The 26,864-nt window shown below is 45.9% G+C and overlaps 1 protein-coding gene across 1 annotated transcript in view; it reads right to left on the reverse strand.

The window, feature by feature from the left end:
* Positions 1-25,226, reverse strand: part of RPGRIP1 (RPGR interacting protein 1) — a 58,722-nt gene extending 33,496 nt beyond the window's left edge. Inside the window, exons 1-9 of the mRNA XM_079768644.1 lie at positions 23,628-25,226; positions 19,588-19,862; positions 18,292-18,391; positions 17,647-17,760; positions 14,676-14,781; positions 7,383-7,406; positions 6,353-6,499; positions 5,804-5,877; positions 2,502-2,647 (exon numbers count right to left, since the gene is read on the reverse strand). Coding sequence (XP_079624770.1) covers positions 2,502-2,647; positions 5,804-5,877; positions 6,353-6,499; positions 7,383-7,406; positions 14,676-14,781; positions 17,647-17,760; positions 18,292-18,391; positions 19,588-19,862; positions 23,628-23,689 — 1,048 coding nt within the window. The 5' untranslated portion in view covers positions 23,690-25,226. The remainder of the gene's footprint in view (positions 1-2,501; positions 2,648-5,803; positions 5,878-6,352; positions 6,500-7,382; positions 7,407-14,675; positions 14,782-17,646; positions 17,761-18,291; positions 18,392-19,587; positions 19,863-23,627) is intronic.
* Between the last annotated feature and the right edge of the window lie 1,638 nt (positions 25,227-26,864).

A 26,864-nucleotide genomic window follows, 5' to 3' on the forward strand; every position in this document is an offset into this window, starting at 1 on the left:
GCACCCACTCCACACCCACCCGAATCTGGAGGGAGGGTGGGCATTTGTGGGTTTGCGTGTTTAGGGAAGGAAGGTGATCAGCGTTTAGTGTGATCATTCTATTATCATGCATTAAACAGGGGCTTAGATTAGATTACTCTAAGGTCTTTACAAGACTTCACTTGTGCTTCATACCTACTAAGGTCCTCAACATGTGCTCCTAGCTTTATCCTTTTATGGTTCCTGCTTCTAATTGAAAAGAATAATTTTTCTTTTTAAAAATTATTTTTCTTGCCGAAACCGGTTTGGCTCAGTGGATAGAGCGTCGGCCTGCGGACTGGGAGGTCCCAGGTTCGATTCCGGTCAAGGGCATGTACCTTGATTGCGGGCACATCCCCAGTGGGGGGTGTGCAGGAGGCGGCTGATCGATGTTTCTCTCTCATCGATGTTTCTAACTCTCTATCCCTCTCCCTTCCTCTCTGTAAAAAAATCAATAAAATATATTTTTAAAAAATTATTTTTATTTTTTTTAATTACAGTTTATAGTCAATATTATTTTGTATTAATTTCAGGTGTTTAGCATACTGGTTAGATATTCATATACTTTACAAAGTGTTCCCCCTGATATTTCTTAATCCTCATCTAAGGATATTTTTCCATTGATTTTTAGAGAAAGTGGAAAGGAGGGGGAGACAGAGAGAAACATCAATGAGAGAGAGACACATCAATTGGTTGCCTCCTGTATGCGCCCTGACCAGAGCTGGGAATCAAGCCGCACTGGTACGTGCCCTTGACTGGAATCGAACCTAGGACCCTTCAGTCCACAGGCTGATGCTCTATCCACTGAGCCAAACCGGTTAGGGCTCCCTCTGATATTTCTAGTACCCAAATGGCACCATACATATTACAATATTTGATTACATATGCTGTACTTTATATAACCATGACCACCTCAATTTTTCTTTTAGTGTGTGTGGCTCTATCTTTTTTGGTGTCATATTTCTTTTCTTTCACTCTCTTATGTGAATATACTAGAGTATTATGAAAGTGAAAATTAATAAGACGAAGGTTTAGGCTAGCAAAAAAAAAAAAATGAGGCAAAGGTTTATTTGACAGTATTTTAAAATCTTTGAGTCTTTTTTTTTTCAATCTTTATATTTATTTCACTTTTAAGATATAGTCTGATGCTTAGTCAGTATACACTAATATAAGTATGCTGCAGTAACAAATATGTGTTTTATCTCCGTGCCTTAACACAACAAGGTTAAAGTGTGGGCTCGAGAAGTCCAGTATAGATCAAGAGACATTTTTTCATGTGCGTCTTGGGGATTAATCAGTTGTAATTTTTTGGCTCCAATATTTTGACATGTGGCCTCCGATGCAGTTTATATAAACTATGCAACTCAAATAACTCAGCCAAAAGGACAGGCTGCTGGGCTGCTACTCTGCCTGCCAATTGCCTCCTCAGCCAGGAAACACAGAACTTGTTGTTCTCAATGTGGTGAGCCCTAAACATCTTTGGAGTAACTATCTACTGTGACCCAAGAGTTAGGATAGGAGAAAACAGTCGTGGTAACTAACAGCAATAATTTGCTTCTCAATTTCAGGTATCAAATGCTAAAAATAAAAAATAATAATAAGGCACTCAATCACTTCTAAAATAATTAATAAGAATAAAAGGCAGAGAAATTCATTTTCAATACTTTCAATAAATAAAGTGGCCCTAGCCAGTTTGGCTCCGTGGATAGAGTGTTGGTCTGTGGACTGAAGGGTCATGGGTTTGATTCTGGTCAAGGGCACAAGACCAGATTATGGGCTCGATCCCCCAGTAGGGGGCAAGCAAGAGGCAGCTGATCAATGATTCACTCTCATCATTGATGTTTCTATTTCTATCTTCCTCTCTCTTCCTCTTTGAAGTCAATAAAAATATATTTAATAAATAAATAAAGTGAATGTTTAAAAACATAATAGCCTAGCTGGTGTTGCTCAGTGGTTGAGCACCGATCTATGAACCAGAAGGTCACAGTTCGATTCCCAGTCATGACACCTGCCAGGGTTTTGGGCTTGATCCCCAGTAGGGGGCGTGCAGGAGGCAGGCTGATCGATTATTCACTTTCATTATTGATGTTTCTCTCTCTCTCTCTCATTCTCCCTTCTTCTCTGAAATAAATGTAAAAAAGTATATATATATATATATATATATATATATATATATATATGTGTGTGTGTGTGTGTGTGTGTACATATATACATATATATAGTTTTATATATATATAGTTATAAACATAATAAATTAAGAATTGGCATCCTCTCAAATGGAAAGTCATTATGTAGAAAAAAGTGTAAGTGTGAGGTAGGTGTTGTGCTTTCTGGATTATAAAGCTGATCCTCATTGCCAGTGTTCTTATTCTAGTTATCTATGACCAACTGAGGGATTAGAGAAATGCTGACCCAAGTTCCTTTCTCCCCAACCAGATGCAAAGGATGCCTCATTTGAGACAGCTCTGCAAGGCCCAACCTACCTGTCACTCTGGACAGCTGAAGTAAGACTTCTCTCTTCTCCTCCAGCTCAGTATCCAGCTGATGCTGCAACTGAGAGACTTTCTGCTGCAGCTGTTCTCCTCCAAGGTCTTTGCTCCACTGAGGAGGATTACTGCTGTCCAGCATGCTGAACCCGAGAAGAAGTAAGGAAGGAGGGGGGATTTGTCAGATGGATACTCAAAGGTGTTTGATAAAATGTCTTTATTACACAGTTTCAGCATCTCCTGGGCCTAGTTCACCATTCACTGCCCTACATGTTTTGTTTTGTTTTTTTCTGCCCCTGCTTTATCTGTAACTGTCAGTTACCAACTGCCATGGAACTTTGGGTCCTATTGAGTTCTTTAACATCACTTCTGTTTAGGCCTCAAATATCCCATTGGGCAAACAACCCAAATTACATCTATTTCCCAAGGAACTTCCCTAGCATGATGGCTTTCTTTAGTCAGCAAACTGTGTACCAGGACATTCTCAGGCCTGCTGGATTAAAATGAGGAACAAAATATTCCTCTTTTCCTTACTCTATTCCTCTATCTACCATCACCAATGGCTAGTTTAGAGAATACTTGCCTTTGAACTAGAATATAAATTACTACACTGAGCCCAGTCGGTGTGGCTCAGTGGTTGAATATCAACCTATAAACCAGGAGGTTACGGTTCAATTCCTGGTCAGGGCCCCATCCGTTGTGGGGGGTGTGCAGGAGGCAGCCAATCAATACTTCTCTCTCATCATTAACGTTTCTATCTCTCTTTCCCTCTCCCTCTCTGAAATCAATTAAGAAATATTTTTAAAAATTACTACACTGAAAGGTAGGAATGAATAGTTTCAACTTTTCAGTGACTGTACCCTGCAAACACCATTGTATCTAGCTGTCAGGGCAGACCAATTTTGGGTTTGTTTGTTTGTTTGTTTTGTTACTCCTCACCCGATGATATTTTTACCATTGATTTTTAGTGAGAGTGGAAGGGAAGGGGAAGGGGGAGAGAGAGGTAAGAGAGAAAAACATCAGGGTGAGAGAGACACCGCGATTGGCTGCCTCAAACAAGCACCGCAACAGGGGCCAGGGAACAAAGCTGCAACCCAGATAGGTGCCCTTGACCAGGAAGCGAACCCGAGACCCTTAGGTTCGTGGGCTGACGCTCTACCCGAACCACTCCGGCCAGGGCAGGGCAGACCCATTTTGAATGTAAAGCACACATGGCCAGTCCTTGGTGTTTACACAAGTGGAGTGATATTGATAAACTGTTATTTCTGCTTATGTCTTTTTTCCCTATGTATCACTTTAATAAATGTGGTCTAAAAACAACTGGCTTAGGCTCATATTAAGAGTTCTTGGCACTTCCTGACCATGCATTCGATGACGGTCCAAGAAGATAATGTTCTGAATGATGAAGGGAAGAGGCCAATAGCAGTGTTTGTAACAGGGAAACTTCAACGTGGATAATCCCCACGCTACCTCATTTCACTGAGTCGAAAAGCATCAGTTGTTCCTAGGATGCCCCCATACAACTTCCCCAATATGTCCTCTTCTGCCTTTAACTGAATCAGAAGGCACATTTGATTTTTATTAATTCTAGGTATTTTTAATTCCAAATAGGAAATGCATGAATGTATGCGTGCTGTGAAAAAGTAAAATGATGTGGAAGTACGTAGAATAAAAATGAAGGTGCCTCTTTGCCCTACTCTAATCCTTTTGGGTCAGAGTTAATATATTCCTTTGCAACTAGATTTTTCTTTTAATAATAGGCATATAGGTCTACAGCATTTTTGTTTGTTTTGTTAATCCTCACCCAAGGATATTTTTCCATTGATTTTTAGAGAGAGTGGAAGGGAGGGGAGAGACAGAGAGAGAAACGTCGATGTGAGAGAGACACATTGATTGGTTGCCTCCCACACGAGTCCTGACCAGTGCCGGGGATAGAGCCTGCAACCAAGATATGTGCCCTTTGACTGGAATCGAACCCAGGATTCTTCAGTCCGAAGGCCGACGCTCTACACACTGAGCCAAACTGGCTAAGGCTACATCATTTTTAATAGCTTCATCAGATTTTTTAAAATTTATTTTTATTGTTGAAAGTAATACAGATGTCTCCTATTCCCGCTCCCCCGCTCCCATTGACTCCATCCACCCTGCTCCCGCCTCCTCACCCCCAGGCCTTCACCACATTATTGTCTGTGTCCATGGGTTATGCATACATGCATATAAATTCTTTGGTTAATCTCTGCTTGCCCCCTGCATTTCCCCTTCCCAGCTTCACCATATTTTATTGTGGGAATGCAAAATGGTTTATTTAGTCAATCCCTATCAAAATTTGGGTGGTTTCAATTATTTTTTACTATTATTAACAATGCTGCCTGGCTGGTGTTGCTCAGTGGTTGTTAGATTCTGGTGTTGCTCAGAATCTAACTAGGAGGTCAAGGTTAGATTCCCAGTCAGGGCAAATACCCTGGTTGCAGGCTTGATCCCCAGTAGGGGGCATGCAGGAGGCAGCCTATCAATGATTCTCTTCCTCTCCCTTCCTTTCTGAAATCAGTAAAACTAAAAAAAATGCAGCAATTAACATTCTTATTATACAATATCTTTGCATATACATATAATAAGATTTCTTTTGTTTTGATTTAAAAAAATGGAATTGCTGGCACAAAAGATATACAGAGGTTTAACATTTTGGTAGATAGTATCAAGTTCCCTTGCAAAAACACTGTGCTGACCTATATTCTCACTAACAGTATTGAGTACCAGTTTTCCCATATCCTTGTCAACTATGTATTATTTTTACAATTGGGAAGGCACCTTTCTATAATCATCCTATCTAATAATAGAGTAACATGTAAATTACCATCACTCTGCTACGCCCACGATTGGGCGGCGGGAGGCTGGGGGGCGGGACTCGGGGTGGCCTATCCGGCCATTGAGAGGCACGGATCCGCTGCCACTGAGGGGGGCTACCCTGCTGTTGAGAGGCACAGGGGGCGGGACTCCTACCCCCTGTGCCTCTCAACGGCCAGATCCGCGGCTGCTGAGGGGGCCTGCCGCGGACACCCAGCTGCGCCTCTCAACGGCAGGGTAGCCAGGTGTCCGCGGCAGCCCCCCTCAGCGGCCGTGGACCATCAAAAGGGTGGGAGCTGGGTGCCTGTTTTCTCTGGCACCAGCGGACTGGCACCCAGCTCCACCGCGAAAAGCGAAAGCGTGTAGGGGACCCTACACGTGCATGATTCAATCATGCACTGGGCCTCTAGTCTTTTATAACAAACAATGCACTGGGACCCAAATGTGGTACTCACTTTTCTAAGAGTTTGTTATAGTTGTCATTCAGCAATTTTCGTTCTTTTTCCAAATCATCAACTCTTTCCTGAAACTAAGAATGATAGTAGAGTGACAAATAAAATTTTAAAAGATATTGTCTTGCACAAGATTTCCCTTTTCTGTTTCAGGGTGGAGCTTGGGTGGGAGGTTTTCTACATTCACCTCCAATGTCTATGAGGAGACACTCAACTAGAAAGACTTGAGCCAATTAAAGATAGGATAGAAACTTTCCTTGGAATTAATGAAGATTATCCAAAGGAAATGATCATGGTGTCTGAGTTTCTACTGTTAGGGAAGCAGCAGAACGCTATAAAAGAGCAATGACTTTGGAGAACAGACATAAGTATAAATCCCAGTATTCCCCTAATATTATCATCTTGAGCAAATTATTTAACCACTTAGAGCCTCACGTTTCTCATTTGAAAAAAATGAAATATCCATAGTGCTGCTAAGATACACTTTTTTAACATCTTTAAAATTAGAACATAACTTACAATTAATGGCATCTTTTGATCGTTATTATTTACCTCCTTCAATGTTATCTGCAGGATGGACACGTCTTCCAGTTGACTCTTGAGGCTCACAGCCTTCTTGCTCTCTTCCTTCAGCTCTGCCCTCAGCTCGTTCACTTGGCTGAGGAGGGCATCATGGGTTGTACTCAGGATCCCCTGGTTCTGGGGCAAAAGGGAAGGTGCTCTGGGAATGGTCCTATCACTCACCAGGAGTGGACTCAGGAGACCAGCCTTCCTGTCACTCCCTAATGGATGTCACAAAGAATGGCTTTGATCAACAGCATGTTATATTTGCAGTGTAACGCGGCCTTGTTTTTCACCCTAGCATTTCTCAGGAAGTGTTGTTTCCCTGATAGTGAGGATTTCCCACTCTGATAAACTGTAATTCATAATTGGAGCCTTAATTTTCCCAAGGTTCAAATTAAACCCTGGCTCTACGTGAAGCACCACCTTTCACAGCTGCCTTTGCTGTCTAAGCCATTTGAATGCTTTTTATGATGATATACTTCTCCCCTTGCACCCAGCAAAATGACATGTTAATTCTAGAAGTTAAGTGTGCATTTGTTGGTGGACACCTCTCTTGAGGAACTCTGCCTTAGTGACTCTTAAGCACGAACACTCCCCCAGCCTCATCTGTACCCCACTCTCAGGAGTAAAGAGGGCCAAATACTTAATAGCACCAGAGAAGATTTGCAATGTTGTTATTATATCTTACCATCTCACACATGCTAAAAGACTACTCTTAGGAATTTATGAGTCAATGCTATAATTCTCTCTAGCAGTAGGTTGAAAAATACTCTTCTAAATATTTCTCAACTCAGCTCTCATATTTCAATTTTTTTTTTGGAAACAGTGCAACAAGTAGCTTCTGATAATAGTAGTAGTATCGTTTTTCTTAACAGAAATGTGTGCGGTATGTGACACAATCACTTTGATTTAGTTGGCTAAATTCTGGTGTCACGTTGCTTGAATATGAATCCAGAATTCTTTGGGTTTCATTACTCTGATTGATCAGAAACAGATTCAAGGAATCCTTATTAAGTACCTTCTGGAGCAGAGTTTCATATGCCTGAAAGAAAAAAATAAGTATTATTCTATTGATATATCAACTTGATTTTCATTTTGATGTTTATAACACAAATGTTTAAATATTTATTTTTATTTTTAAAAAAATATATTTTATTGATTTTTTTACAGAGAGGAAGGGAGAGGGATAGAGAGTTAGAAACATGGATGAGAGAGAAACATCGATCAGCTGCCTCCTGCACACCTCCTACTGGGGATGTCCCCACAACCAAGGTACACGCCCGCGACCGGAATCGAACCTGGGACCTTTCAGTCCGCAGGCCGACGCTCTATCCACTGAGCCAAACCAGTTTTGGCTAAATACTTCTTTTTTAAATCATTATTAAAAATCCCCATACATCAACTCATTTGAGTACCTGGTTACTAATTGCTAATACTATCCCCCTGTGCTAGCTTGCCATATTGTCTATGAATCTAATAGACCACAACATTAAAAAAAAATAAAAAATGAAATGCCCTGGCTGGTATGTCTCAATGATTAGAGCATCAGCCCGTGCACCTAAGGGTCACAGGCTCGACTCTGGGTCAAGGGCATGTACCTGGGTTGCAGGTTTGATCCCCGCCCCTGTAGGTCAGGAGGCAACCAATAAATGTGTTTCTCTCACATGAATATCTCTCTCTCTCCCTCCCTCCCTTCCACTCTAAAAATCAATGGAAAAATACCTTCCAGTGAGGATTAACAAAATATAATAATAATTTTTTAAATGAAGGGTCATTTGTTCACATTTGCTTTGCACTTGGTGGATTATCCTAGAAAAATCTTTAGAAACTAGACATGCTTCAGAAGGTCTCTTTCCAGTTTTAGAAAAAGAAAAAACAATAATAACCAAACTAATAACAAGTATTGTTGGTTGAGCAGTTACTATGTGTTATATGTTTCTATGTGCTTTATTATATATTACATTATGATCATTATAATTGTTCCACATATATTACTTCATTTAATCCTTACAGCAAATCTGAGAGGTAAGTAGGATTGCCTAAACTTTAAAACTTGTTCAGACTCCAGAATCCGTGCTACTGACTATCTTATTTCACTGCTAAAGGATTAAGAGAATGCAAACTTATTTTAGTATATGTGTATGAAAGCATGACAAAAAGGTAAATTGCTAAAGAAAAACAAATTGTGCCCAGCCAGGTGTGGCTCAGTGGTTGAGCTTCGACCTATGAACCTCTTGCTTCATAGCTTCATAGGTCGATTCCCATCAAGGGCATAAACCTGGATTGCGGCTCAATCCCTAGTGTGGGGCATGATGAGTCTCTCTCATCATTGATGTTTCTATCTCTCTTGCCCTCTCCCTTCCTCTCTGAAATCAATAAAAATATATATTTTAAAAATACAGTCTAAAAAAAAAAAAGAGAGCCCAGCAGGGGTGGCTCAGTGGTTGAACATCAACCTATGAACCAGAAGGTCACGTTTGATTCCTGGTCAGGGCACATGCCCAGGTTGTGGGCTTGGTTCCCAGTGTGGGGTGTGCAGGAGGCAGCGGATCCATGATTCTCTCTCATCATTGATGTTTCTATCTCTCTCTCCTTCTTCCTTCCTCTCTGAAATCAATAAAATATGTGTTTTTTTTTTTTTTTAAAAAGAAAACCAAATTGTAAACCTACATTTTAAAAAATTGTGGATGGGAGAGAGGAAAAGGAGGAGAAAATGGGAAATATCTGTAATACTATCAACAATAAAAAATATATTTAAAAAATAAAATAAAAAATTGTGGATGATTGTTCACCATTTTAGCTAATCTCCACCACTGCCACTGACATAGGTAAGGACATTCAATTTAGAATGGCTTTCTTCCTCTTTTCCTTTAATGTAATGAAGGAAGAGATCAATTTTTTAAAAATCTAATCCCACAGAACAGGTATCCTCTGCTTTTTGAAAGTTCACATTGTGCCACTTAGCTTTCGTGAAAGAGCTGCATCAGGACCTGTATTCACTAACCAATAGGAATGCAAAGCAGATTTGCATTTCAAAGCGGCTTTGCACGCAAAGGTGAAATGCAAAAATTACATCAGTATTTGTTTTCAATGAGCCTTTATTCAGAGCACAGCAGCAGGAGTGGCACGGCCAGGCTCCTTCCCTGCAACTGCACTCAGCATCTCAGCATCAAGCTACCACAGCTTGAATTGTGTCTGTGAGCATCTGTACTTTATCCCGATTTATTTTGTGTGTCTGTTAGCAAGATAACAGAAAAGCCTAAGAGAAACGGTTTGTAAGGTTGTTACACAGCATAACACTGGATGCACTTTAAATGTTTCAATGGTGAAGAATAAAATAAAGATATTGTGCTTGCATTGAACGCGCCTGCATCCACCATGCATACTATTTACAGGCAGAGAGGAAGAATCTTGGAAGCTGCAGAAGTTCCTCTTGCTTCTGCTAGTAGCAAAATGGTCTCTGATAGTCAACACCCAGTAACAGATAAAATGGAAAGTCTACTGCTTGAGTGGATTGATAGGTGTGCAAAGCATGATGTGTATTTATGATATCCTTCTCTCTCTCTCTCTCTCTCTCTCTCTCTCTATTGATTTCAGAGAGAGGAAGAGGGAGAGAGAAATCAAAACATCAATGATGAGAATCATTGATAGGCTGCCTCCTGCATGCCCCCTACTGGGGACCGAGCCTGCAACCCAGACATGTGCCCTTGGCTGGAATCGAACCTGAAACCCTTAAGTCCACAGGCTGACACTCTGTCCACTGAGCCAAACCAACCAGGGTTTGTTCTTTATTGTAAATATATTTTTATTGATTTCAGAGAGGAAGGGAGAGGGAGAGGGAGAGAGAGAGAGAGAGAAACATCAATGATGAGAGAGGATCATTGATCAGCTGCCTCCCACATACATCCCCATTGGGGATGGAGCCCGCAAACTGGGCATGCACTCCAACCAGGAATCAAACCAGGACTTCTTGGTTCATAGGTCAATGCTTGCATTAGTATATTCCCTGAAACCCACTGAGCCACCCCAGCTGGGCTATCATATCGTTCTTACATTTACTATATGTTAGTGTAATTTTATTTTTTCAAATTAATTAATTTTATTTTACTTTATTTTTGTACAAGGTGCCAGTATTTGTTTGAAGGGTACAAATCCCAGAAAACAATGAGCAGTGTATAGATTCAACATATAGGTACCTTGTACTAGCACAGTTCATCTTGGGTTTCAGGGAATATACTAATGCAAGCTGGGATGTTAATATTATTTGGTTTGATTTGGTGGGTTATTTTTTGGGTCTTGAAATTCCCCCCAAATATTCTATATAAATTAATGGTAACTGCTTCTTTGCTTTAGGCCATTTCAGCTTATAAAAGCCTTCATAAGAGCACTAAACATTTATTTAGTGGGGGAACCTGTACAGTTATTTACCTATACAACTTTAAATTATTTTTCTTTCCATATTTCCACATCCTTTAAGTGCTACCAAAATTAACCAAATCAGCCCTGGCTGGTGTGGCTCAGTTGGTTGGGCATCATCCAGTATACCAAAAGTGCAGCTTGATTCCTGGTTAGGGCACATGCCCAGGTTGCAGGCTCAATCTCTGGTAGGGAGCATGCAGGAGGCAGCCAATCGATGTTTCCCTCTCACATTGATGTTTCTCTCTCTCTCTCTCTCTCTCTCTCTCTCTCTCTCTCTCTCTCCTCACCCCACCCCTCTCCCTCTCTTTCTAAAAATACATTTTTAAAACAATCTTTTTAAAAAATTTCTTTAAAAATATATTTTATTAATTTTTTTACAGAGAGTAAGGGAGAGAGAGTTAGAAACATCGATGAGAGAGAAACATCAATCAGCTGCCTCATGCACACCCCCTACTGGGGATGTGCCCGCAACCAAGGTACATGCCCTTGACCAGAATCAAACCTGGGACCCTTGAGTCCGACGGCCAACACTCTATCCACTGAGCCAAACCAGTTAGGGCTTAAAAAATATTTTTAAAAATTAACCAGATCCAAAGAATGTAAGCATATGCATAGTTCTCTACTAAACATGGGTTTGGAGGTTGGCCTTGTGAAGATACTTTTTGTCCATCAGAGCAGACATATCAAGGGCAGTCCTAACTGTAGCCACTCTAAGTGAATGACACCACCACCCGAGCTGGAGACTCAGGCATCACCTTTCACTTCTCCTTTCCCTCACGCGCTCCCCTTTGATGACAGAGCCCATTCTTCCATTTCCCGGACCTCTCCCAATACAGTCCTTTCTCTGTAAGCCTCTCTCACCGCCTTGGTGGGGATCCTCATCCTTTCTTCCTTGGATCTTTGCACTCAGGTTTTACCTGATTTCTTTACCTCCGATCTTCATACCAGCCAACCTATCTATCATTCACACTGCTGCCAGATGATCTTTCCTTGTGGTTTTGTAATTTTTTTTTTTAATTTCTTTATTGATTAAGGTGTCACATATTTGTCCTCATCCCCCCATTCCCATCCCACACCCCTCCCCATGGATGCCCCAACCCCCTGTTGAACTTAACCATTGGTTAGGCTCTTATGCATGCACACAAGACCTTTGGTTGATCTCTCCCTTCTCCCCCCACCCTCCCCTATCCTCCCTCTGAGGCCCGATAGTCCGATCGGTGCCTCCTTGTTTCTGGTTCTGTTCTTGTTCATCAGTCCATGTTGTTCATCATTTCCCCTAGATGAGCGAAATCATGTGTCACTAGAGATGTACTTATAAGAATTGAATGTGCGACGGGCAATAATAGTTATGCTGACAGGCAAAAAATCAGTCTGTAGTGAGTTTCTTTCTGGACCAACAGTTCTTTTGAGACCCAATATCAATGACCACCAGTTCCTTATGAGTACATGTCGGCACTGACCCCTCAGCTCTGGATGGTGGACAAATGGTGATAATGCAGGTCCGACTCCCTCTGGTTTGGTCTCGGCCGGACCCAGGGGGGGCACGGCTTCACCCGGACCCGGGACCCAGGCTCACCCGGATCCAGGGGCCCGCGGCCTCGCCCGGACCCGGGACCCAGGCTCACCCGGATCCAGGGGCCCGCGGCCTCGCCCGGACCCGGGGCCCAGGCTCACCCGGATCCAGGGGCCCGCGGCCTCGCCCGGACCCGGGGCCCAGGCTCACCCGGATCCAGGGGCCCGCGGCCTCGCCCGGACCCGGGGCCCAGGCTCACCCGGATCCAGGGGCCCGCGGCCTCGCCCGGACCCGGGGCCCAGGCTCACCCGGATCCAGGGGCCCGCGGCCTCGCCCGGACCCGGGGCCCAGGCTCACCCGGATCCAGGGGCCCGCGGCCTCGCCCGGACCCGGGGCCCAGGCTCACCCGGATCCAGTGGTTTTGTAATTTTTGAGAAGTTGAAAATTTCAGAAGAGTATAAAGACTATAATAACAGTCATCTATAATCCTATTACCCAGAATTAACACTTATTAGTGGTTTATAAGTTTTTCAAATGTATTATTTCTTTATTAAAATGTATTTAAAAAATATTTCAGACATTATAAAAAGATAAAGTGATTTCTTTGGGGGGGGGGGAATTGATTATGTTATCAACCTTTAGTATCCCACTATTTGACTCATGAATATACTCCTTTATGAGTCCTTTTCAGATCCTGCACTCTGAAAGTTCCTTGAAGGCAAGAGGTATCTTACTTATCTTTTAATCTTCATATCCCAGTGCTTAGCACAGTTCCTGATTGATACATGTACTCAATAAATATTTATTCAATAAAAGAATGGTGCCACCCTACCTGGTTTGGCTCAGTGGATAGAGTCTGAAGGGTCCAGGTTTGATTCTGGTCAAGGGCATGTACCTCGGTTGCAGGATACTGGCCCTGGCCCGGGGCATGCCAGAGGCAACCAATCAATGTGTCTCTCGCGCATCGGTGTTTCTGTCTCTCCCTGTCCCTTCCATTCTCTCTAAAAATCAATGGAGCCCTAACCGGTTTGGCTCAGTGGATAGAGCGTTGGCCTTCGGACTGAAGGGTCCCAGGTTCGATTCTGGTCAAGGGCATGTACCTTGGTTGCAGGCACATCCCCAGTAGGAGGTGTGCAGGAGGCAGCTGGTTGATATTTCTAACTCTCTCTCCCTCTCCCCTCCTCTCTGTAAAAAATCAATAAAATATATTTTAAAATAAAATAAAATAAATAAAAATCAATGGAAAAGCCCTAGCTGGTTTGGCTCAGTGGATACAGTGTTGGTCTGTGGACTGAAGGGTCCCTGGTTTGATTCTGGCCAAGGGCACATACCCGGGTTTTGGGCTTGATCCCCAGTGTGGGGCCTACAGGAGGCAGCCAATCAATGATTCTCTCTCATCATTGATGTTTCTATCTCTTTCTCTCTCTCCTTTCCTCTCTGAAATCAATAAAAATATATATATTTTTAAAAATCAATGGAAAAGCCCTAACCAGTTTGGCTCAGTGGATAGAGCGTTGGCCCGCGGACTGAAAGGTCCCAGGTTCGATTTCGGTCAAGGGCATGTACCTTGGTTGCGGGCACATCCCCGGTGGGAGGTGTGCAGGAGGCAGCTGATGGATGTTTCTCTCTCATTGATGTTTCTAACTCTCTATCCCTCTCCCCTCCTCTCTGTAAAAAATCAATAAAATATATTTAAATAAATAAATAAATAAATAAAAATCAATGGAAAAAATTACCTCGGATGAGGATTAAAAAACAAAGAAGAAGAATGGTGCCAATTTATCACTTAGACCCTCAATTCAGATATAAGTTTCTATTGTGTGATAATGAGGAAAGAGCATAAGCCTTTGTGGCAGATAAACCGGACTCAAAGCCTGCTCTGCCCCTTATTATTTGCATGACTTGAGCAAGTTACTTAACTTCTTTGAGGCTCAGTTCCTTCACCCATTAAATGTACTTACCTTGAGGGTTGTTGTCAGGCTTAAATGAGATCATGTCTATAAGTATCTAGTACAGAGTCCAGCACATAGAGAGTACTCAGTAAAAGCTGTTCTTCTCTTCTGATCTTGACTTCCTAACTTACATTCTGCGTATAACTCTTGGCTGGTACCTTAACCCTGACACAAATTCACCCCATTTAATTCTACCTTATCGGGCAGGGCTTGAGCCTTCTTCCTAATAGAGAGATAATGGGAAGCAATGGAAACAGAATGGACTCTGAGTTGCGAGGTTTGGATTTGAATATCACCTATAAGTTGTGTGACCTTAGACAAATAACTTAATTTCTCTCAATTGTGGTCTCTGATGTATAAGATGTAGACAATAATACTCAACTAACTGTTTTTCCCCAAAAAAGCACAGCTGATGATGGCAACTCACCTTTTGAACTTCTGTTAGTTGTGCTTTTGTCGCTACCAGTATGGTATCCCTTTCATGTAAGAGCTTCTTAAGCCGAATCAGCTCTATGTTCTCCTTAATAGAAGCTCTATAGGAAGAAGATAGTGCTAAAATATTCTGTCTGAGAACGGACAAAGTTAAACATCTTTTACCGCTGATTCTGCACCAGTAAGAATCCCTTCCTCTTGTTTCTTATCTGCCTATCTCCCCAACAACACACCAGAAATAGGAAGTATACGCACACTCCCATAACAATCTCCTTTCTCCCATTTCCCCTCATATCAGCTGAGATTTGAGAGACTACCAACTTTAAATTCAGTGCTCTGAGAAAACATAACAGCTTTTTTTTTTTCTCAAAATTTTTGTAATTGATTTTTAGAGAGAGAGGAAGGGAGAGGGAGAGAAACATCAATGTGAGAGGGAAACATGGATTGGCTACCTCCTGCACATCCCCCACTAGGGACCGAGCCCACAACCCAGGTGTGTCCCCAGACTGGGAATCAAACTGGCAACCTTTCGGTACATGGGATGATGCCTAACAAACCAACCAACAGTTATGTTTACAGCCGTTTCATTCATAATTGCCAAAAGTTGGAAGCAACCAAATTGTCCTTCAGAAAGTGAATGGAAATTGTGGTACATTCAGACAATGGAACATTATTTGGTGCTAAAAAGAAATAAATTATCAACCAATGTCACTCAAATAAATTTAGTGAAAATAATAATAAAGAAATGAGCTATCAAGCCATGAAAACACATGGAGGAAATTTAAATAGAAGCCCATCTGAAAAGGCTACATACTGTATGTTTCCAACTATACAACATTCTGGACAATGACAAAATCACAGAGACAGTGAAAAGATCCGTAACATCAGGGGTAAGAAGGTAGGAAGGAATGAATAGGCAGAGCACAGAGGATTTTTAGGGCAGTGAAACTATTCTGTATGATACTATAATGACGAATACATGTAATTATACATTTTTTTTGTTATTTTTATTGATTTCAGAGAGGATAGGAGAAGGAGAGATAGAAACATCAATGATGAGAGAGAATCATTGATCGGCTGCCTCCTGAACGGCCCCCCACTGGGGACTGAGCTCACAACCCAGGCACGTGCCCTTGACCAGGATCCTTCAGTCCACAGGCCGACATTCTATCCACTGAGCCAAACTGGCTAGGGCTCATTATACATTTGTACAATAGAATGTACAACACACTGCCCGGCTGGCATGGCTCAGTGGTTGGGCATCAACCTATGAAACAGGAGGTCACAGTTCGATTCCTAGTCAGGGCATATGCCCGGGTTGCGGGCTTGATCCCCAGTAGGGGGCCTGTAGGCAACCAATCAATGATTCTCTCTCATCATTGATGTTTCTTTCTCTCTCTCCCTCTCCCTTCTCTCTGAAATCAATAAAAATATATTAAAAAAAAAAAAAAAGAATATACAACACAAAGAATGAACCCTAAGGTAAACTATGGACTTTTGGTGATAGTGATATGTCAGCATAAGTTCATCCATTATAACAAATGTACCACTCTGGTGTGGATGTTGCCAGTGTGGGAGCTGTGTGGAGGTAACATGGGGGTTTATGGGAAATATCTGTACTTTCTGCTCAATTTTGTTTTGAACTTAAAACTACTCTAAAAAATAAAGACTAGCCCTAGCTGGTTTGGCTCAGTGGATAGAGCGCTGGTCTGCGGACTGAAGGGTCCCGGGTTCTATTCTTGTCAAGGGCACATGCCTAGGTTGTGGGCTCAATCTCCAGTAGGGGGCGTGCAGGAGGCAGCCGATCAATGATTCTCATCATTGATGTGTCTATCTCTCTTTTCCTCTCTGAAATCAATAAAAATATTTTTAAAAAAATAAATTTTAAAAAATAAAGACTATTTAAAAACAGTTCTCCAGGATAAGGGCTGAGAATCCACCTCTATCTGGTGATGAGGATGAAATAGTTTTTCTTCAATGAAGTGAAGCAGCAAATCTATCTATACGTATAAAAAGCCAGCATCCATAATGACCAGAACAACAGATGACCGATTGCTATCATGCCCACTGCGGCCAGTGAACTGGCCTGATCAGGGGGTGGGGCTGGCTGGCCAACCTCCTGCGGCCCCTCCCCGTGGCTGGCCCACCCCTGATCAGCCTGCCCCACCATGATAGGCACGCAGCCCCTCCCCCAGGCTGGCCCTGCCCCTGATTGCCCTCCACCCCAATAGAGGGCAGGGCTGGCCGGCCAACCTCCTACAGGGCCTCCTCCACCCAGCCCCAACCCAGATGGGCCCCCCAACCCCATTTGGGGGCAGGGCCAGTCAGCTCAGTGGTTGGGCATCAATTTCAATTGAGGGCGGGGGCCCCGGACAATTGCCTTTGGCCCCTCCTCCCAGTTGGCCCAGCCCAGATTGGGTCCCAATCAGGGCAGGCCAGCTGGCCAACCTCCCACCATCTCCTCCTCCCGACAGGCCCAGCCCTGATCTGCCCCGATTGCGGCTGGGCTGGCTGGACCCCACCTGTGCACAAATTCGTGCACTGGGCCTCTAGTTATACATAAGCATCCCCTTTAGGTTAATCCATTTCTTAACACAGCTCTACTTTTAAAATTAAAGTTAATTTCAAGCATTCTTTTTTCCTCTGAGACTGATGAAAGGTACAAATAAGAATTTCTTGCCCTAACCAGTTTGGCTCAGTGGATAGAGCGTCAGCCTGTGGACTCAAGGGTCCCAGGTTCGATTCTGGTCAAGGGCATGTACCTTGGTTGCGGGCACATCCCCAGTAGGAGGTGTGCAGGAGGCAGCTGATCGATGTTTCTCTCTCATCGATGTTTCTAGCTTTCTATCCCTCTCTCTTCCTCTCTGTAAAAAATCAATAAAATATATTTAAAAAAAAAAAAAAAAAAAGAATTTCTTGCTTTTTCAGTTCATTACGGCTTGAGGCATGGAATGCTACACTCTTACCGAAGCTCTGTGGCCTTCTGAGCGCATTCCAAAGAGCTTCTCTGTTCAAAATCTTCATCTTTGGACCACATTTTCTCAGGAGACTTGGGTGATTCTCCCACTTGCATAGCATTGCTAGTCATAATGCGGGCAGTGTTAGGCATGCATAAACCAATGAGTTTATTCATAATTAAGACTTTGCTGAAAGAAATTTTACTTTTAGAATTAGGAACATTAAACACAAAAAGAAGAAATAGAAACTGCGTCACAGAAGTTGAAGTTGAGAACTGGGCTCTCACGTATATAAAAGGAATTCAGAGGAATTAGTGATCTTAGTATGTGTGGAAGATAATCTGACAAAAGATAACTTTGAAGTTCAAACAGAAACATAAATAAATTACGACTTAAGGAATAAAAATATAAAGAGAAAAAGAGGGAAACCCTTCGATTAAGGACAGGCCTTTGTTTTCCTTTCCTTGGAAGAAGAGAGGTGCTTATTTCCCATTTTTTAAGCAATGGAGTTAGAATTTGACCTAGGGTTGACTTTCATCTTCTTTTGTTATGCTGGACAAACTCAAAAATAACAACATCCACTTGCTCCTAAATGGTGTATTTTTCAATTAAAGCCGGAAGAGTTACCATGCAGGACAAATGAAAAGAACTCACAGTTCGCTGGGTTCACTGGATATTTCATCTCTGTTTTTCTCGTTTGTCACATGCTCCTTGAATGTGGGAGGGGCCGTGTAGCTCAGCCTGTCTCTTGGCTCTGAAAGTTGAGAGAGAGGATGCAGACTGGCAACCGATTTCTCTAGAACACCAAGTGCTAGAACTGGAACACCAAGTGTTGGGAGTAAGGAGCCTTGAGACTGGGGGAAATCTTTATATGACCACTGATCCTAGAGGAGTTCTCAGTCTTTACTCTTGCATAGATAGGCGACTACATAATTTTAAGTCAACAGGACTACAGACTCTCAAGTAAGTGAGTATAAAAGCAGAGAAGGTACAAGTTTATCCAGGGCAGGAACTGTATGTCTAACTCTAATGCATCTTTAGTTCTAGTGCCTGGTACTCAGTAATGCTGAAGTTAAACTGAAGTGAAATTTAGACTTCAGTTTTTCTACTTTTAGCCGTTTTTTGCAAAGATTTGGTTGGCTCAAATAGGGAGCTTGGAAATAGAGGAGCATACCAAATAAAACTTAACATTGTATCCCCCAGGGTAAAAACACTCCATTCCCATGGATCTAAATCAGGGCTGAGTCGCTAAGTGAAGGAAATTTACACACAAAATTTTACTTAAGTCAATGTTGGGTTTCATAGCAGCCAGAGACTCTTTGCCACTTGGAATACTGGGAGAAGATAAATTGCAGCTCCTCACGCACAGCTGAGTTCTAGGCCTGGACTTCAGGAATGGGCTTTAGGAATCTCTGAACTCATGCAATTGTATGCAAAGTTTTGTCTAGGTGCTGTGCATTTTTCTTGGGAGGAGGCCTCACTTTGATTATGGTTTCAAAGAAATCCACTTCCCCCAAAAGGCTAAGAGCCCCAGTTTTAGGCTTGAGAGTCCCAGAGGGACCTATCCTAAGATCATTGCAGCTTACAACTGAGCAGCACATCCATGTTATCTATACAACTGAGCAGCACATCCATGTTATCTCTCTGTCTGTTTTCTAGGCCCGCTGCAGAACGGGACCAACACATTTCCGCTTCTGTCGTCTGAGTCTGCTCTCAGCAGTATTTCCGGATGAACTGAGAATTTTGAACCCGACATCCCATTCAGGGGAAAGAAAATAAAAACAAAACAAAAACAAACAAACAAGAAAAACCCTTCAGGGAGGTAGAAAGGAATGAGAACAAAAGAACAAAACGTGGTGGTGGGCGGAATAAAGCAATGAGGAGGAGGATGTGGCTGGCAACTCGGCCTTCCCCTGGTTCTAGGCCTGTGGGGACGGCCCTGAGCCTCACCCCGCCTGGGCCTCTCCAGCCCTGGAGCGCCCGCGCTGCGGAGCTGTCTCTGTCCCACGAGGACCCGCGGCTGCGTGCGGTGGGATACGGGGGCGCCGGGGCGCGGGAACTGCTGTTGCGGCCCCAGCATCAGGGGGCGCTGGTGCTTAGAGGGATGCTGCCGCCGGCCCGCGGCCCGCCTCTGCCTTGCGGGCTCTGAGAGCTGCTCCGGGGTGGCCACCTCTGCCCTCAGGTCCCGGCCTGCAACTGTCAACCGCAGCAAGGCTGTCCTCATCCTGTGGGCAAAAATAGAGTGGGTGGTGTGAGGTTCGCGGGGCAGGGAACAAAGAGAGGCCAGGCCAGTCAAAAGGGAGAGCTTTTTATCTTGCACTCCCGGGCGGGCGAGGTTCACCGGTCCTGAGGGTAGGGCCGGAGAAGTCGCATTGGGCGGGAGCCGAGGCACTTTTTTTTAAAAAAATATATATATTTTATTGATTTTTTTACAGAGAGGAAGAGAGAGGGATAGAGAGTTAGAAACATCAATGAGAGAGAAACATCGATCAGCTGCCTCTTGCACACCCCCTACTGGGGATGTGCCCGCAACCAAGGCACATGCCCTTGACTGGAATCGAACCTGGGACCCTTGAGTGCGCAGACCACTGAGCCAAACCGGTTTCGGCCGAGGCACTTTTTTTTTTTTTTATACAGGTGTTCAGTGAGGGCGGACAGGGGTTCCAGGAATGGAGCCAATCTCTGCGTCACCATTTGCCTGGAGCACTGGACCATCACGGGTTCCAGGAAGGGACCAGCATTTGTGTCACCATCTGTCTGGTGCCCTAGTCTGTTATCTGCGTCTGCATCGGCTTCTGGAATTCCTCTGACCTAACATCCCGGCCTTTTGGCGATAGGGGGCGCCGAAATCGTCCTGGCTACTTCCTGCTGACCAGGGGCGAAGAGGGAGGGGGGTTTTTAAAGGCCAGGGTCAGGCAGAGGCAGGTCAGAAGGCAGCCGAGTGTAGGGATGGAGCAGGAGCTGGTTTACAGTCACCCGTGACATCTCCGCCATCCGGGAGCGGATGAATTTGAGGAGGCTGGGGGCTAGGGGAAAAAAGACACAGATGAGAATTAGGGGCCCTACTATGGGTAGGATCCAGGTAGCTAAGGGGCTTTGGAACTAGTGGAAAAGAGAGTTGTCCCGGGCGTGTCTTGCACGTAGCTCTTCACTCAGCTTGGTCAGGGTCTGCACGTTCTGTTCCACCACTCCGGACTCGTTGATGTAGTAGCAGCATTCTTCCTGAAGGAATATGCAAGTCCCCCCTTTTTCTGCAGTAAGAAGGTCTAGGGCCCATCGGTTCTGTAGGGTTACCGCTGCTAAGGACGAGGGGTGCAGCAGCATGATTTTCCCCCAGAGACTGGTTGGTGAAGTCTCGAGAGCGATCCTGTTGAGTCACTTGGGAGGTAAAAGCTGGTCCTGAGGCCGCCACAGTGTCACTTGTCTGGTTTTGCTGCTTTTCTGGGCCTGGAGCTGAAATACAACTGAGACCTAGATGTTATTTTGGGGGGGAAACAGTAGGGGTCTCAGTTGCTTCACTAGTGATATGAAAGGGGAGAATAGGTTATCCCGGGGGTGAGGTTCTTGTTTTCCCAGTTTTGCCCCTTGCTCAGCATTCACATGTTTCTTGTAGGTCCTGATTCAGGCTTTCAATATAGGATGAGCAGTGGTTAAGCTCCCTATGGCAGTTCCAACCCCAGCTGTGATGCCAAGGGTTAGGAGGAGAGGGATGATCTGGACTCCTCTTTTGTGTCAGATATGGTGGGTTATGGGGACAGGTAAAGACTGATTATTGGGGCTGCATCTATATTGGGTGAGAGATAGATGAGATTTCAGGTTCCTGTCCAGCTGATGGGGAGACAGATGTATGTGTTTTCCCCACAGAGGAAGAAAAATCCCTGATCATGGAGACAAGCTGAAAGGTGTAAGGAGAAGAGGTGGACTAAAGGGTATGAGGTTCCTTTTCCCAGTTCCGTACTCCAAGCTGAGAGGGTAGTCGCCATGGCAATACAAATAAGGGGTGACAGATGAGTGGTTGAGATTGTATTGCAGTGAAAGTGGGAGGGAAAGGGAAGGAAAGGAGTAGTGGAAGCCAGGGACCTGGGTGGCTGGATAAGAAGTTAGACACTGTGAATATTCTGGTTTAGCTTAAGAAGTATCCAGCAACCTTGTCCTGCCAGGCTTGGAGACTGAAGCCTCACTTTCTTGCTCAGAGTAAAATGGCCCTTGTACAATTCTTGTAAACTAGAGGCCCAGTGCATGATTTAATCATGCACCTGGTGCACCAGCGGGCTGTCCGCAGGCGCCCCAGGCCTTCCGAAAGCCTCCGGCGCTGCGGAGGCTTTCGAAAGGCCTTGCGCCGGAGCAGACAGGCGGCCAGGTCCCCCGCTTTGGCCTTTGATCGCGGGGGACCTGTCCGGCTGGCTGTCCGCAGGCGCCCCAGGCCTTCCGAAAGCCTCCGGCGCTGCGGAGGCTTTCGAAAGGCCTTGCGCCGGAGCAGACAGGCGGCCAGGTCCCCCGCTTTGGCCTTTGATCGCGGGGGACCTGTCCGGCTGGCTGTCCGCAGGCGCCCCAGGCCTTCCGAAAGCCTCCGGCGCTGCGGAGGCTTTCGAAAGGCCTTGCGCCGGAGCAGACAGGCGGCCAGGTCCCCCGCTTTGGCCTTGATCGCGGGGGACCTGTCCGGCTGGCTGTCCGCAGGCGCCCCAGGCCTTCCGAAAGCCTCCGGCGCTGCGGAGGCTTTCGAAAGGCCTTGCGCCGGAGCAGACAGGCGGCCAGGTCCCCCGCTTTGGCCTTTGATCGCGGGGGACCTGTCCGGCTGGCTGTCCGCAGGCGCCCCAGGCCTTCCGAAAGCCTCCGGCGCTGCGGAGGCTTTCGAAAGGCCTTGCGCCGGAGCAGACAGGCGGCCAGGTCCCCCGCTTTGGCCTTGATCGCGGGGGACCTGTCCGGCTGGCTGTCCGCAGGCGCCCCAGGCCTTCCGAAAGCCTCCGGCGCTGCGGAGGCTTTCGAAAGGCCTTGCGCCGGAGCAGACAGGCGGCCAGGTCCCCCGCTTTGGCCTTGATCGCGGGGGACCTGTCCGGCTGGCTGTCCGCAGGCGCCCCAGGCCTTCCGAAAGCCTCCGGCGCTGCGGAGGCTTTCGAAAGGCCTTGCGCCGGAGCAGACAGGCGGCCAGGTCCCCCGCTTTGGCCTTTGATCGCGGGGGACCTGTCCGGCGCCCCAGGCCTTCCGAAAGCCTCCGGCAGCCATGGTACAGACGCTGAGCTCGCGGCGCCAGTGGCGCCGCGAGCTCAGCATCCTTCTGGCCCAATCAGCTACCCCGGCCACCCTGAGTCCCGCCCCCTGCGCCTCCTGCTGGCCCAATCGTGGGCGTAGCGGAGTGATGGTAATTTACATATTACCATTTTATTATGTAGGATAGTTAATTTAGAACTTCTTTCTTTCTTTCAACATTTCTCTTTTCCTTCTCATCACATACACAACCTTCACAAATTTCACACTTTCAAATTAGCCTTCAAACCTTCTTTCTATGTCCTTCAAAAATGCATAACCATGCCTCAGACCTTCCATTAAGTATAAAAGGCAGGGGGAGGAGGGAGCAGGCCCCGTAGCCTGTTCCCAGGCTTCTAGCCGCTTGAATTTTTAAACCCCCGCATTTTTCCTAGAGATAATTATCATAGAGGAGATAAGGAGATAAGGCATTTATCCTGTGAAGGGAGAGGGCCAGGATCGGAAGAAGCAGGGAGGCTGAAGGGATCCGAGTGAACTGCAGAGTGGCCCCTAGTTTGGTGAGGATATCCCATCCTAAAAGGGGCATAGGGCACGAAGACATGACTAGGAAAGAGTGGGTTATAGGGCTATCGTCGAGGAGACAGGGAAGGGGCCCGGTGGCCAGCGGGCAGGTGGATTTGCCATCAATACCCATGACCGAGCTCGTGGAAGGGAAAAGGGCCCTGATAAGGAGGGCAGGACAGAGAAGGTAGCCCCCGTGTCAACCAGGAAGGAGACCGGCTTACCCGCTACCTTGAGCGTTACCCTGGGCTCGGCGAGGGTGATGGGGGTCATCAAGTCTAGGCATCTTCAGTCTTCGGCCAGTCCCAGCATGGCTGGTGGCGAGTCATGACCTGGAAGGGCGGCCCCTCCACGCTGAGACGCAAAGGGCCCGTCACTTTTCCAGGGGCAGTCAATTTTCCAGTGGCTGCTTTGACCGCACGCTGGGCAGGGCTTGGTTGGAGCCCGGGGCCGGGGGCACTGCCTTGCCCAGTGGCCTTCATTTCCGTACTTGAAGCATTCTCCAGGTGGCGTTAGTCCTCTCGTTGCACCCCCACCACGCACAGCCCCCTTGGGACCATGCGCGGCTGCCAGGGCTTGGGTTTGCAGGTTTACCTTCTGTCGAAGGTGGGCTTCCCAATCTGACTCTGCCTGCTCCTCACGGGCATTAAAAACTTTAAAGGCCATGTTCACTAGATCTCGGACCAGGGTCTGAGGGCCATCCTCAGCCTTTTATAACTTCTTCCGAATATCTGGGGCCGACTGTGAGATGAAGTGGGTGGTTAGCTGGGGAAATTCTAAAAGAGAACGTTGGGTGGGGGAGGGTGGGGGAAGGGAGGGAGCGGATGGCGGGGTGGAAGAAGCTGTGGGGAGAGGGCCTGGGTAGGAAGGCGGACGAGTCGGAGGGGAGGAAAGATTTTTGGGGGGTTCAGATAAGGCGGAAAGTGGAGGGGTGTCGGTAAGTAGAGGAGGTTTCTCGCGAGCAAGGAGAACCTGGGCTGTGGAACAGAAGGAGCAGAGGGAGGGACAGGAGTGCAGATAGAAAAAGGCCTGGACATATGGGACCTCAGGCCACTTCCCGGTTTGCCAGCAGAAATTACTGAGGTCAGTAAGGATGTTAAAATCGAAAGTCCCGTTCTCGGGCCATTTTGACCCGTTGTCCAATTCATACTGAGGCCATGCCCCGTTACAGAAGTAAATGAGGCATTTAGGACACATATCCTGGGACAGGCCTAGCTTAGCCAGATTGGTGAGTAGGCACCCTAGAGGTGTGCTCAGATCAGGTTTAGAATTTTGATTACCCATGCTCGATACCTGTGGTCAGTAGCCGAGGCTAAAGGACCAGCATCCCAGTCGTTCAGACAAGGCTACGGACAGGGACCCGAGGGACGGCAGGGCTGTCTCCACTACCTCCCGGGGTCCGGACGGAGACCAAAAGGCCGGAGAACCGAGGGGTGGCAGGGACATCTCCGCTACCTCCCAAGGTTCGGAACCTCTCCTGGAGGGGTCCGGAGGGCTATGCCTGGAAGGCAATCTCTGACGTGGGCCATGGTTTACGGACAGAGACGCCGGACAACCATCAGGGATCGGCACGGGCCAGGACTTACCGCTGACGCTGCCGAGCCGGGGGAGAAGGCCGGAGGATCCTAGAGAGAGAGGAGAGGGGGGCACCCCGGACCGTGAACGGTCAGATGGAGTGCTCGCACCGTCCCAGGTTTTGGCACCAAATGTGAGGTTCGCGGGGCAGGGAACAAAGACAGAGAGTCCAGGCCAGTCAAAAGGAAGAGCTTTTAATCTTGCACTCCCGGGTAGGCGAGGTTCACCGGTCCTGAGGGTAGGGCCGGAGAAGTCGCATTGGGCGGGAGCTGAGGTACTTTTTCTATACAGGTGTTCAGTGAGGGCGGAGGACCATGAGCTGAGGGCGGGTGGAATTTCTGCCAAGGGCAGGGGTTCCAGGAATGGAGCCAATATCTGTGTCACCATTTGCCTGGAGCACTGGACTGTCACGGGTTCCAGGAAGGGACCAGCATTTGTGTTGCCATCTGTCTGGTGCACTAGTCTGTTATCCACGTCACCATCGGTTGCATGCATCGGCTTCTGGAATTCCTCTGACCTAACAGTTGGCATGTGACTTCTCTATGACAGCTATTTCTACAGTTTATTTGGTAGCAAATAATGTGAATTGATCTGTGATATATATATATATTTTTAATCCTCACTCGAGGATATTTTTCCATTGATTTTTAGAGAGAGTGGAAGAGAGAGGGGAAGACAGAGAGAAACATCGATGTGAGAGAAACACATCGATTGGTTGCCTCCTACACAAGCCCTGACCAGGGCCTGGGCCAGGGAGGAGCCTGCAACCAAGGTATATGCCCTTGGCCGGAATTGAACCCAGGACCCTTTGGTCCGCAAGCTCACGCTCTATCCACTGAGCAAAACCAGCTAGGGCAGTGGTCGGCAAACTCATTAGTCAACAGAGCCAAATATCAACAATACAACGATTGAAATTTCTTTTGAGAGCCAAATTTTTTAAACTTAAACTTCTTCTAATGCCACTTCTTCAAAATAGACTCTCCTAGGCCGTGGTATTTTGTGGAAGAGCCACACTCAAGGGGCCAAAGAGCCGCATGTGGCTTGCAAGCCGCAGCTTACCGACCACTGGGGCGTGCAGGAGGCAGCCAATTGATGATTCTCTCTCATCATTGATATTTCTATCTCTCTCTTGCCCTTCCTCTCTGAAATCAATAAAAATATATTAAAAAATATTTTCAGTCCCCAAAACACTGTAACACGTTGAGGGCAGGGACATAGTGGTTCCATCTTTGTCCATTCTGTTGCAGTGATCACACACTCATCTTAACAAAAATGTTTGAACATTCCTCAATATACTTGTGTGTATATTTATTTTTAAACTTGAAATTTAAATTCGTGCACTTGGGGGAGGGGGGTGGGGCCCTCAGTCCTGCCTGCGCCCTTTCACAGTCTGGGAGCCCTCGGGGGATGGGGGATGTTCCACTGACGCAGAGGCAGGAGAGGCTCCCGCCACTGCTGCTGCGCTGGCCAGCCGTGAGCCGGGCTTCTGGCTGAGCAGCACTCCACCTGTGGGAGCGCACTGACCACCAGGGGGCAGCTCCTGTGTTGAGCATCTGCCCCCTGGTGGTCAGTGCGTGTCATAGTGACTGGTCATTCCATCTTTCCATCTATTTGCATATTAGCCTTTTATTATATAGGATTATGTACATTTACTTCTGTACTAATACAGTCTGGTCATTATAAAACATAAACAAAAATACTAATTTTTAAAGGGGAGATAATTAAACATAAGTAAAATTTTAATATTTACTTCCCTCATCCCAATTGTCTGCACACCCCTGTATACTAGTAGGTGTCCAACTTTAAGGATTAGCCTTCTACAGCCCCTAGTAAACACTGAGCCTTATATATGGATAGTCAATCACTATTGTCCAGACCTAAAATCA

This window comes from Cnephaeus nilssonii (genome assembly GCF_951640355.1).
Source record: "Cnephaeus nilssonii genome assembly, chromosome: 4".
In the NCBI taxonomy this organism is placed as follows: Eukaryota; Metazoa; Chordata; class Mammalia; order Chiroptera; family Vespertilionidae; genus Cnephaeus; species Cnephaeus nilssonii.